Source organism: Plasmodium relictum (genome assembly GCF_900005765.1).
Source record: "Plasmodium relictum strain SGS1 genome assembly, chromosome: 12".
NCBI classification, from domain to species: domain Eukaryota; phylum Apicomplexa; class Aconoidasida; order Haemosporida; family Plasmodiidae; genus Plasmodium; species Plasmodium relictum.
In genome coordinates, this window is record NC_041690.1 from 946,219 (window position 1) to 960,626 (window position 14,408).

The window sequence follows — 14,408 nt, forward strand, 5'->3', positions numbered from 1 at the left end:
TTTTTCTGCATGAAACCTATAAAATATTAATGAAAAAATTAAAAATTATAGCTTAGAATTAGGATATTTTTATTATTATAAAAACTTATACATACATAATATGTATGTAATATAAGATACAACTGATGTTGCAGATATTTAAAGCACATGCATCAGTCAGTACATATAAAAAAAAAATATTTAAAAAAAAAAAATAATTAAAGTAAGAAGATAAAAATAATGTATAACAAAAGAAAAGGTATAAACTTATATATATTATTCATTAATACAATATTACTTTAATTGTCTATTGGTATCCAGTAATAAATTAAAGTTTATTAATTTATAAATTTTATATATTCCTTATTTACATGGAAATTTCTTTTTCTTACGCTACGTAGTTTTTTATATGTATGCATATTGTCAGTAAATAAAAAAATTTTAGGTTTTTTTTTTTTTTTTTGTGTATGGACCAATAAAAAAAAATATACTAAGATCATTGATCTATATATTGAGTACCAATATATTAAGGAAAAAAAATTTTTTTTTATATATTATCAGAATATTATTAAAGAAATAAATATGTTATTGATATAAATATATTAGTAAAGAAAAAGAACATAAAATTAAGAACTCTATAACAATATTTTATAATCATGCAGTTAAAGATTTATACTCCTTTTTTCATGGAAACGATCACTTTTTGTATTTACATTTATTCTTTCATTTTTAATTTATTTTTATTTTATTATTTAATTTTTCATTATTTTTACCTTTATCAATTTTTTCTGTCTTTTTTTTTAATTAAAAATTTAATATAAAAATACCTTTGTTTACCTCTCATATAATTATAATAAATTATGATACAATGTAAAAATTTGTTGTAAAAATATTTAATTTAAAATTGCCAAGAATGTTCTTGAAACTTAAGAATATTAAAAACTATTTTGCTTAAATACATTTTTTTGCATTAATATGTTCTTAAATTATTTATGGGGAAGAACAGTGAAGTGAAACATTCCTAATAGGTAAAATTAAATTCATTAAAAAATAATTACTTTATTTTTAATTTAAAAAATTTACAACTTTATATATTATTTTTTTGCTAATTACTGAAAAAAAACACTTATATAATTGGGAAGTACATAAAAATATACATGTATATTTTTGTTATCTTTATGCTTTTTTTTAAAATTTAATTTGTAGTACTACATTTTTTGTAAAAAAAAATCTAACATGGATTCTTATAATTTATGAAATAATGAATTATTTTGAATATTTAAAGAAAAAAAAATTTAATTCAGAAAATAGATTTTAATGGAATTTATTTGGAAAGGGTGAATAATTAATTTAAATTCAGTTGCATTTGGTCAAGAATTATTAATTTATTTTCATCTATTCCATTTATTATTAATTTTTTACAATATTTAACTTTTTAGGTGTAATATAGACATAAATTTGATATATAATTTATAACTTAGATAGACCTTCAAAGGAATAAAAAAGGTAAAATATTGAAACTGTATTATATATATAAAACATATTTGAAGTGTAATGTGTAAGTTTTATTTAATTTTTTTTTCTTTTTAATTGTAGAAGCCAATATATACTAAAATATATTTATATATATATTTTCAATAAAAACTATGCAATACATAAGTGATTTGAATAAATACATATGGATATATATATATATATATACAAAACACGTGCTTATGCAAATTTTTCAAGTTAATATTTTGTTTTCTTATTTTTTTCTTTTTTTTTCTTTTTTTTTCTTTTTTTTTCTTTTTTTTTTTTTTTTTTTTTTGCAGTAAATGTACAAATAACAGCGAAATTTTAACAATGGCCATTTTAATAATATATTTAAAAAAAAATGTTTTTAAAAAAAATAAATATGTAACAATTTTTCTCAAGATATATTGATTCAAATTTTCTTATTTTCTCGTTTTTCATTTAAATTCATAAAATAGTTATTTCATATATAAATTTAGTTACATTTTTCTTTTTTTTTTTTTAATTGCTAATATTTAATTTATAAAAAAAAAAAAAAAAAAAAAAATAATGCATCGTATAAACTTTTTATAAAGTTTAAAATTATTAATGTAAATATTTAAAAAAAATATTATACAATGAAAAAAATTAATAGTGTTTTATGCATATATATATGTTTATGAATATTATATATATTTTTTTTTTTATGGAATTCTTAAAGCACATGAAGCTTGACAATACTGCTAAAAAATGGATAAAATAGTAAAACTATGGAATAATAATAATAAACATTATTATTTTAATTTTTTATATATTAGGATATCAAAATTTTTTTATATTTTTTTTTTTTTCATTATTTATATATTTAATAAATTTTAATGTATATTTAAAATATATTTATTTTTCTTTTATATAAATATAAAATTTATATTTATGTAAATATGTAATAATGGCATCATCACAAATACGCCAATTTGCTACTTTGATAGATCAGTTACCCTGTGAAGCTGATGATTTTAATTTAATGGAAAAGTTTGAAGATTACAGTAAGTGCTTTGAAAATTCTTTTCATAATAGCAATTTAAAAAATTCAAATTCATTTTTTCCATTTAATTCAAATTTGAATGATTATATAAACAATATATCTAGTTCTCAATCGAATTTAAATTATAATAATATAAATCAAAACGATTCTTCAAATTCTTCATTTAATGAAAATGGAAAGAAAAATTTATTTTCAGAAAATTCTAATTCACAAAAAAAAAACAGTGAGCATGAAAATTTAAAAAATTTTAATGTGAGTTATGTAAATAAAAGTGAATCTAATTCATGCACCAATAACGAACCACCTAAAAATATTAATATAACAACTAATTTTGATGAAAATAATTTAAATATAAATAAAAATCAGAATGATACTAGCAATGATAATAATTCTAATTCCTCATTTTCTCTTGTTAATGATTTACAAAACTATGAAAAAAACAATTACATGGAAAAATTAAAGAATGAAATTGAAGACACAATGTGCAAATATTTAACAAATAAGAAAAATTCTTTATATAATAATAATTTTAGTGAAATTATTAATCATAATAATGAATACCTGACAGATGCAAAATTTTCCAATAATAATAAAAGTAATGATAATATTTCACTATACAATTTAAATAATCATGTTAATGATGAGTCAAGTACAAATAAAGGAGAAAATATTGTTTACAGGTATAACATTAATACACCTTTAAAAAGTGTGAATTATAATAATAAAAAGAATAATGTGGAAAATTTAAAAGCAAGTTCATACATAAATAATAATGAAGAAAATCGTGTAAATGAACTATTATACGAGTATAAAAAAAATGTCAATTCAGGTAAACAAAAAAGAAATAAAAAAAAAAAGCATACATTATATATTAAAATTTACGATATAAATATTATATTTTTTTTTTTAATTTTTTTGTTTAATATTATCTTAAATTTTACTTCAAATTCACATAAATAAACTTTTATTACTTTTCTTATTTTATTAAAATTATTGTAATTTAGAAAATAATAAAATATATGAAATTTTTTATTTTTTTTTTATTTTATATATTTTTTTACTTTTCTTTCCTATTAAATAATTTAAATGTCTTATTCATACGAAATTGATCATTTTAATACAAGTTAAAATTAATTTTTATTTATTTTGTTCAAATCATTTTCATTTAAAAAAAAAAAAATATATAAAATTATTCATATATGTTATTATAATAATTGTTTAGGAGAAATAAATAAGGAAAGTACATCGAATGTCTTGTATATGAGTGAAAACTTTGGAAATAATGAAGAAAATAATATGAGCATCAGTGACAACAATTTAAATAATGATAAAATAAATAATAATAGAAAATTATTAAATAAGAATATAAATTTAAAATATCCCCCTAATGAAAATTCAATAACTTCTGATTATAGAGAACTTCATAGCATGTTAAAAAAAAATGATAATTTTAATAAAAATATCTTATTAACCAAAAAGGCGAAAGTTATTAAATTAGATTCAAATAAATCATTAATTATATTCCCAGTAAATATTCATGAATATGGAGAAAAATATATTGCTGTCAACCAAAAAGATCTTCTTGAATATATTTCATCTTCAATTGAATTTGATAATGAAGATATTTCTTCATTAAAAATAAAAATTTATCAAAAAGAAAAAGAATTGCAGAACATTAAAGCTGCTTATAGTATGCAAACAACAAATATACATTATTTGATTAATAGGGTTATATTTAAGGAGTGTGAATATGAGCAATTAAAACATAAAAGTTTTACTTTAGAACATGAGATAAATAAATTAATTCAAGAAATTAATTCACTTATTAATCAAAATAAAGAAGGAATATATATGCAAAAGATTTTTATAGACTATAAATGCATGTGTGTATTAAAATTACAAGAATTGCAACCGTTGCTAGGTGCATATTACTTTGATATTTTTCATTATATAACTTCATGCAGAACATTAGGACAATTGAGTATATGGATTCCTGCATTTGAAATAAAAAATGACTCATTAGAATCTATTGCTAATCATTTAATAAAAATTTTATTAAATGGATTAGGTGCACCTTTTAATACATCCCCCCAATATTTTTTATATAACAAGCATTTCCTAAAAAAATCCATATCAATGGAATCAGAAGATACATTTTTAAATAATTTAGCAAAAAGAAAAATTATCGATAATTATTTAGTAAATAATTTTAATAGTTTTAATACAACAAAGGAAAATAATTCACACCTATCTAATTGCCAATCTTTATCAATGAATAGTGAATCTTCTTCTATTATGGGAACAGAAGAATTATTTTTTAATTCTTCTAAATTTCCCTCTATGCATTCGGTTATTTTAAAGAATAATAAAAATAATAAAAAAAAAGAAAAATTATATAATGAACTTAATAGGTCTAACACAACACATGAACTCCTTTGTATCTATAATGAATCATATAACCACAATGATACTTTTAGTAGTAAAAATAATAGAGAAGCATTTATTTGTAATAATCAGAGTGAGCAAAAATTCGATAATTTAATAGCGGATAAAGAAAATATTAAAAAGAGAAAAAAACCAATAGTAGATGATGGAGAGAAAGAAAACGAAAAAATTATATGCCCTAATAAAGCATTGAAAAAAAGGAACATTGAAAATGATCAAGAAAAAATAGAAAAAGAAGGAGATTGTAATGAAATGAATAATAAATTAAAGGAAACACAACAATCAAAAGAATATTATGAAGAAATAAAGCTTAAAGAAATACTGAAGGAGAATCAAATTTCATTTGAAAATCAAATGGAAAAAAATTTGGGTAGAGAAAAAAGTGAAAATACAGAAAAAAAAAAAAAAAGCGAAAAAGATAATAAAATAGATGAAGTAAATGACATTTTGGAAAATGAAAATAATAACGAAAACAATATTAATGAGATATATAATAGTATTATAAAGAAAGAAAAAAAGGCAAATAAAGAAAAAGAAAAAAGGAAAAGTAAAGAATATACTACTATAGATGAAAAAGAAACAATTACAGAAATCAAAAGTTTGGACGAAATTAATGCAGAAAAAATAATTAATGGAAAAAAAATAACAGAAAAAAAATCCAAGAAAGAAGCAAATATAGAAAAAGACATGAATAAAAAAAAAAGTATAGAAATAGAAATTGGGGAAAAAAAAAGTATAGAACATGAATTAGGTAAAAAAAAAAATATAGAATATGATAAAATTAAAAGAATTAAAATAGAGCAAATGGAATTAGTAAAAAAAAGTACAGAACAGGAATCATTCAAAAAAAATAAAATAGATCAACAGGAATTATTTAAAAAAAAAAATACAGAAGAAAAAGATAAAGAAAAGTACTATGAATCAAAAAATATTAAGGAAAAAGAAAAGCAAAATGAAAGTTTAAAGGATAAGTACATAAATAAAAATAATAAAAAAAGCAATGATTTTAACAAGCAGAAAAATTTCAAAAAAGAGTTAGATAATATAATTGAAGAAAAAAATGAATCAAAAAAGAAAAAAAAATGCAAAACTAAGCTAAAAAAAAATTAAATATATATTGATTTTTTTACAAAAAAATAATTTATGGAAATTTTAAAAAAAGTCAAATTAAAATTTTTTATAGAAAATGAATGAAAAAATAAAATTAGCATATTAGTAATTATAATAAAAAAAAAAAAAAATTGTATGAATATACATATAATCGGAGAATATAAACAAATTTAGTAGTATAAAATATCAATTTTTTAAAAACAGTAGTAAGGACACAAACAAAATTATATATTAAGTACAAAGAAATAATAAAAATGACAGAATTAAAAATAGTACAAGTTAAAAAAATGTAAAATTACATTTTACCTACTAGGAAACCCTCCCAATGTGGTTGTTGCTTTTTTAAAGTATTTCTTTTTAACAATATAAAAAACAAAATCATTTAGTTTTATTTTTATTCTTTATATTAATAATTTGTTACTTTTGTTTTATTTAATATATGTATACATATATACATGTATGCCTTAGTTAAATTTATGTAGAAAAAAATAATTGAGTATTAATTTATTTTTATACTTATTTCCGTTTATAAATGTGATAAGCACTTTAAGTTTCATGCAATTGCTAAAGAAAAAAAAAAAAATTTTTGAGAAGTATACCATATATTTAGATATAATAAAAATTCTTCATATATCTTTTTTTTTTCGAGCCCAATAATTCTTTGATAAGATTATAAAAAGCCAAAAAGAAATGTTGCATTTAATTTTTTTAATATTATATAAAAAGGCTTTACATATAAACCTTTTCATATGATTTCTTTTTTTTTAAATCTAAAATTTTTATATATATCAATTCATTTTTTGTATATATAAAGGGAATTATAATTAAATAATAACTCAGTCCTATGATTAATATGCTTCTTATTTTCGTTGGTTTAATTTTTTCAGTAGATGATACATTTAATCATTTTTTTTATTGAAAAATGAGTGTTTACATTTACAATATATATTTTTATTATATTCGTATAGTATTTATTAATTTTCATTTGAATTAAAAAAAAAAATGAATTTTCCCAAAAAGTATATATTATTATTTTTTTGTAAAATTATGTTGAAATGCACTTTAAATTTAATGAAGCATACCGTGTAAATATTTTTTTTTGTTTTTTTTTTGAGAAAAATTTTCCATCTTTCTCATTTTTTTTATTTTTAAACACAAACGTTTACAAAAATAAAATAATAAAAACATATGGCATATTACGTCTAGTAGAAAAATACTTTTTTTATGATTTAACTAACCAAAGTATTTATATATTTATATATTCATATTTACAACGCATGCATTAATTTATTTTTTTTTATTTTTTTTTTTTTAAATGATATAAAATATTAAATTTCCATATGAAAGCAAATTTATTATATATATTTTGCTTATTCCCAAAACTTTTAGTTTTTTTTTTTTTTTTCTTTTTAAAAGCATTTTAAAGTTCAAGAAATGAAAATTTAATTCTATAAAAGTTAATAAAAAAAAAAAAATTTAGTGAAAACCTAAATATTTACATTTATATAATTTTATATATATGTATATTTTATCTAATTTTCTATGCTACTGGCTAATTTACTGCATGCGTTGCACTACATTTTGCACAGATTATGTCGTACTTTAATATATTTTTTATTTAATCATTTCGGTATTTTTGAAAACAGAAAAGAAAATAATTTAGTTAATATGAATTGTATAAATATAAAAATAATGAATATGTTAATACAATGTATAGATATAATATTTTACTTCATTACAATCAATATTTATATTTAGAATAAATATATATATTTATAAAAATATAGTTATAAATTAAATAATAGACTTTTAAAAAAGCCGAAATACATTGTATCTTAATGAATATAGATAAAGAAAAAATAATATTTTTGTGTATCCATATAATTAATAGTTAGATAATAATTATAATTTAATAATAAAAATGTAGATTACTAGAAAGAATATCACATATATTTTTTTTTTTCATTATTTTTTTTCAAATTGATAAAAAAAAATTTATTACTTTACATATAGATATTTATAATGAATATTTTTGGAAAAAATAAAATATAGAAATAAGGTCAATATTAAAAAAAAATAAAGAAAAAAAAAAAGAAAAATAAATGAGAATAATATCTGTAGGTTTTACTATATACGAGGCACAAAATTTAGAAGTTCATGATAAATTTTTATTAGATCCATTAGTGATTGTTCGTTGTTGCAATAATGAATATATAACAAAGAAAAAAAAAAAAAAATACAACGCTGTTAATTGGGAGGAAAGTCATATATGGGATAGAATAGTTCTATCTGAAATAGAATGGAATGTAGCAAAAATAGAATTTGAAGTTCAGAGTGCAAATACATTTTGGAGAAATGAAACAATAGGTGTAATTTCTTTTGAATTAAAATTAATTAAGAATAAAAAAAATCATCAAATTCAGGGGATATACCCAATATATAATAAAAATGGAACAGAAATAAGAGGGCAATTGAGATTAAAAGTTATGGTTTGTGATGAGAAGGATTATGTAATAAATGATAATATACTTAATGATTTAGTAGAAAAAAATGATAATAATATTTCAGATAATGATGAGCTGTATGCAGATTTAAGTAAAGCAGTAGTTGAGGAAAATATTACTCCTTTAAGAGATAAAAATTCTAGATTTTATTATTTATATGTAAATATACACAAAATAGAAGATATATATGTAGATATTAACAAAAAAAATTATAGGGATCTTTATATAACATGTGAGTTTAATGGATGCCATTTAAAATCGAGTCAAGGAAGAAATTGTACCAATTATACTTTTAATGAATGCTTTAAAATTCCTATTTCTACACCAATTTTAGAAGATTCTATTGTTATCAAAATATGGGATTGGAATTTTTTATCAAACGACGAATTGTTAGCTATTGGGGTTTTGTCATTTACTCAAATAAAAAACAAGTCAATCAACCCCACATGGTTTAATTTATACGGTTTTCACAAAAATGAAATGAATTTAGAAAATGAAATGAATGATATAATATATAATGATTTCAGTGTATCTCTAGAAGGAAATTTTTACTTGGGAAGAATATGCATTAGTTCATATGTTGAAAGATTAAATAATTTTGATAATTTAAATGTAGCCATAACACAAAGCTGTTTAGCCTATGACGAGCCCTTATCTATACCTATTACTTTATTATGTGATGTTTATTTAGTTACAGGAATATTAGCAGAAAATATTTATGTACAACTATGCTGCGGCCCATATAAGAAAAAAACAGATTATGTTAATGCAAATGAAATAAAAAACAGTGAAAAGAAAAAAAAAAATAATGACAAAAAATATAGTTCTAAAAAAGAGAAAGAATTTTTTAATTTATTTAATTTTGATGATTTGCTAAATTTAGAGAATTTCTTTAATAAAATTAGTGAAAAGCAAAACATTATAGAAAATAATGAAAATACAGAGTTCTATTTTAGCTCTAGAAAAGGGAAAATAGAGAACATGAAATTATGTGTTGTAAGTGATGAATTACAACAATGGGATATTATAATAAATGTTTATGAAAAATCAAAAAGCTATAATACAAGTTTTTTTAATAACTTTTTAAATAATGATGGTAATTATGCAAGTATAGGAAATGAAGAATCCAAATTAACTGATTATCAAAAGTACAAAAAAAGAAAATATGAAATAGAGCAATATGAACAGCAAACATATAATAATGATAGAAGAATTGCTTATTATAGAATGCCTTTAAAAAATGTTCTTTTGCATAATGAAAAAATATCAAGGTGTCCTATATGGATACCTTTAAAGAATATCCCGAAAAATGTTGATGGAGATTTTAATTGTATGTATAATATTTTGCAAAATGGTTCTATATTAATTAATTTAGAAAAATCATATGATGTGCAATTAGGAGTAAATAAAAGAAAAAATTTAATTCCCGTTAATTATGAATTAAGATGTTACATATATGCATGTAGAAACATCATTTCTAATTTTAATGATTCTCCCAATACATTTGTGCATATATCTTGTTCTGGAAAAATGAAAATTACATCCTTGGTCTTAAATAATTCTAATCCTGTATTTTTACAATGTTTAAAATTAAATATAAATATCTTAACTGATTATTCTGTTGGCTTACCAACTATACCTCTTATTATAGTAACTTTATATGAGTTTCATAATAACACATTTTATTTTATTGGAAGGTGCTTTTGCAATTATGATGTCTACTTGAAAGATAATTATAAGAAGTATAATTTCACTAATAGAGGTTCTACCTACAATGTTGTTGAGCAGATAAATCCAAGATGGATTAAACTAAAAGGTAGCAAACATGTAAAGGCAATGTATCCAAATAATTTATGGCAACAGTATGGGACTGATAAAAGGATAATACAAGAAAATTTATATGAAAAACAAAAAGAGATTTATAATAATAAAGAAAACATGTTTCAATATAATGATTTATTATGTGGGGAAAGAGTTGGAGATATACTGTTGTACTTTGAATTAGTACAATCAAAAGATGCAGTTAAAATCCCAATTTATCCTATGATATCAGAAATAAAAAAATGTTCTTTATCTTTTTATTGTATGTCACTAGAAAATTTAGTTTTAATGAAGAAGCAAAACTATTTAGAGATGTTGTTAAATAAATCCGTTATAAAAAGCATTGCTCATCCTGTTATTGTTTTATCTATAACTTCTTATTCTTCTTATGGAAAAAAAAAAAATGAATTATTAATTAAATATGAAAAATGTTTAAAAGCAAATACAAGAATACAATTAAAAAGTTGGAAAAACTCATTTAATCAACAAAGTTTTGAAATGTTTTCTATAGAAAAAATGGATATTGATATACCATTAGATCCAATATTTGATCCTACATTAAACATTAAGGTATACAATAAAAAAATTAAGGAAAAATATTTTATTGGGGAAACAAATATATCTCTAGTTCCTTATATCCCATGGATTAAAAATATTGATGAGGTTATACATTATTTACAAGCACATGATGATTACTCAGAAACTATAAATTTTAAAAATATAGATGGTGCTTTTAATATATATAAAAATAAAAATGCTGCTTTGGTGATTACAGCTATATCTTTAGCTGATTGTGAACATACAATTAATTTAAAGGAAGAATTAAACAAATATGAGGAAGATGATGATGATATGTGGAAGCAAATACCTCTTTTTAATATGAGAAAAGAAAAACAAAATAATATAGATAACGGCAAAGGAATTCCAAATGAACAAACTACATTAAATAATAATTATCTTGAAAATAAGAATAATATGTATAATAACATGATTCAAAACAATATATATAATTATGATAAAATGATGGACAACAATATGTATAATAGTAATGTGAACAGAAATAATATTAATATCAATAATAAAATTATGAAAAATGATATTTATAATAACATGATTGTAAATAATATATATAACAATAATATAATAGCCAATGATATGGATGCACAAAAAATGTACAGTGATAACATGATTAACAGCAATCTGATTAACAACAACATGTATTATGATAATAATATGATGATCAATAATATGTATAAGAATAATATATATAACCCATCCAATTATGGTATGATTAACTACAATAATAATTACCCTAATAATATACAAAACTTTCCCTATAATGACGTAAATATTGGAAATAATTCTTACAATAATCCTTCGAACATGTATAATAATAACCCATATAATAAATACTATAACAATTTTTCATCATATTATGAAGCATATAAAAAGGATGTTTATAATGTTAAATTCAATGATAATGTTTATAAATTGTTTGATGATGGAGTTCCTGAGATAATAAAATTAACTTATAATGTAAAAAATTATCCATACATAAAAATTTTAACTAGTAAATTTATATTAAATGTTCATATTCCACCACGATTTATTATATATGTTGAAGGAGATAAATTAAATACTGAAAAATTTATAAAAAACTTTCATCGCTCATCTGTTGATGGAATATTAGAAAACTACTTAGACGATATATTAATACCCTCTATTCCCTTAAAAAAAAAATGTAGTACCTTCTCATTAGATCATAACATTGCAGAAAATAAAATACAAAAAGAAGGTATTTCTTTTGGGTGTTTTGAAAAATTTCCTTTCATGGAATTTTGTGGTGGATATATAAAATGCTTTGCTAAAATAAAATATAGAAATTTAATATCTGAGAATATTCCATTAAGTTTAAAAGACATAGATAGCCAAAATGTTTTTCGTAACAAATTTAGAGGGATAAATAAGATACCTTTGTATTTAAAAATTAGAGTATACGTCTTAAGAGGCATAGGAATATATGGAATAAATAATGAATATTTGGCTAATCCTTACTTAATTTTCTCTCTAGGTGAAAAGACATCAAATTTAAGAAATTCGTTTAAGGAATGTAATATAAATCCAGAGTTTCGCTGTTTGTGGGAAAGTGAAGCAATTTTTCCTGAAGACGAAACATTAACGATAAGTGTATATAGTGCAGAAAATAATTTTGATAAACAAATAAACGACATATATATAGGATCTACAGAAATTAATTTATTCGACAGGTGGATGAGTAAGGAATGGAGACATATGATGAAAAAAAATAAAATACCAATAGAATATAGGCCATTATATAATAACTATTTAAAAGGGAAAAATGATAATATTTATAATAAAATTAATAGTTGGAACAATATTTTTTCATTTTTTGATATTTTCACACACTTAATGAAATATTCTACTAGAAAAGGTTATTCAAAAGAAGATCAAACATTTTTAAAAAATTCAGAAAGAAATAATTATGGGATATTAGAAATGTGGGTAGAAATCATGGATTATGAACAATCAAAAAAAATTCCTATACATAAAATGGCATCACCAAAAAAAACAGAAATAGAAATAAGAATAATAATATGGAGATGCACTATATTATCTAATGAAGAAAATGGAAATAGAACATTAGATTTAATAGTTACCTCAGAATTAGATTGCCCAACTTATAATGGAAAAAATGCAAATATTCAATCAACCGATGTACATTATAATTGTAAATTAGGTAATGCAATATTTAATTGGAGAATTGTATATCCAAATATAACTCATCCATTAAATACATGTTTTGTGCAACTAGCTGCATATAATAACAACAATGTTGGAGTTAGTGAATTTTTAGGGGAGGTAAATTTAGAATTATCTAAATATGTACATAAAGCATCTCAAATAATGAATAAATTTGAACTAGACGCAGAATTAAAATTGAGAAAAAAAAATGGAATTGAAACCGAAAATAATTATAACGGTTATATACAAGTAACAGTGCAATTCATCCCTCAAGCGAAAGCCAATATTAAACCGGTTGGCTTAGGTAGAGATGAACCAAATAGAAACCCATATTTAAGAACACCTGATAGTGGTAGAGAATGGAATGATTTTATTAGCTCAATTGGTTTTAATGATATTTATAAACCTTTTTGGAATTGGCTGAAAATATTTTTTATTTGTCTTTTAATTATATGGGTATTTGTTTTATCATTTATTTATCCTTCTTTATTACTATAGATAATTAAACTATAATTAATAGCATAAATTAATTAGTATTTTACTATATATATTTTTTCGTTTATGTTTATAATTTTTTATATTCCTTAAGATTACGTTGATTTTCAACTTATTTTTTAGATTTCTTTTATTTTAAGTATTCTTTTTAATATTTTATTTAATTTTAAGTATTCTTTTTAAGTGTATTTAACTTTAAGAATTCTATTCCTTTTAGATTTCAACATTTTTATTTTGAGTTTTCCTTTTATTTTAATTTTTGGTCAATTATTTTTCTTTTTTGTTATTTATTTATCATTTATTCTAAACTCTTTTCCTTTCTATAAAATTCTTTTTAATTCTTATAACCTTTTCATATCCTTTTTGTGAGTTTTTTTTTTCCTTTTCTTTCAAAATTCCGATATATAGTTTATTAAAGTTTATAAGTTTTAAAAAGAAATTTGATCACAAAAAAAGAAATATAATTTTTGTAAAGTAATTATCACATATATATATCTAAATTTTTATGTATCAGTTGTAACAGTAACTTTTATAAGAGTAAAAAACACTGCTTTTAAGAAAATTTTTAACTTAAAAATCAATTAAGTATTATTTTTTTTTTAATGAGCAAGAATTCTGAATTCAGAATAAGAAGGAATAAGAAAAGAATAAATAATTTATCATTAATATTGAAAAATAAAATAATAAATTCATTCTAAAGACGGAAAATATTTTATATTCAAATATTTATGGTAAAAGGGTAATTTCTATTT

The 14,408-nt window shown here is 20.1% G+C and overlaps 2 protein-coding genes across 2 annotated transcripts; both read left to right on the top strand.

Moving 5' to 3' along the window:
- Nucleotides 1–2,422: 2,422 nt before the first annotated feature.
- On the top strand, nt 2,423–6,073 carry PRELSG_1225200 (conserved Plasmodium protein, unknown function; the record flags this gene model as incomplete). The annotated part of the gene is made up of 2 exons (XM_028678039.1): nt 2,423–3,347; nt 3,741–6,073. The coding sequence occupies 2 exons, from the start codon at nt 2,423–2,425 to the stop codon at nt 6,071–6,073; spliced, it is 3,258 nt and encodes a 1,085-aa protein (XP_028534368.1).
- A 2,102-nt stretch (nt 6,074–8,175) lies between these two features.
- Nucleotides 8,176–13,659, top strand: PRELSG_1225300 (ferlin, putative; the record flags this gene model as incomplete). Its single annotated transcript, XM_028678040.1, has 1 exon — nt 8,176–13,659. The coding sequence occupies one exon, from the start codon at nt 8,176–8,178 to the stop codon at nt 13,657–13,659; it is 5,484 nt and encodes a 1,827-aa protein (XP_028534369.1).
- Between the last annotated feature and the right edge of the window lie 749 nt (nt 13,660–14,408).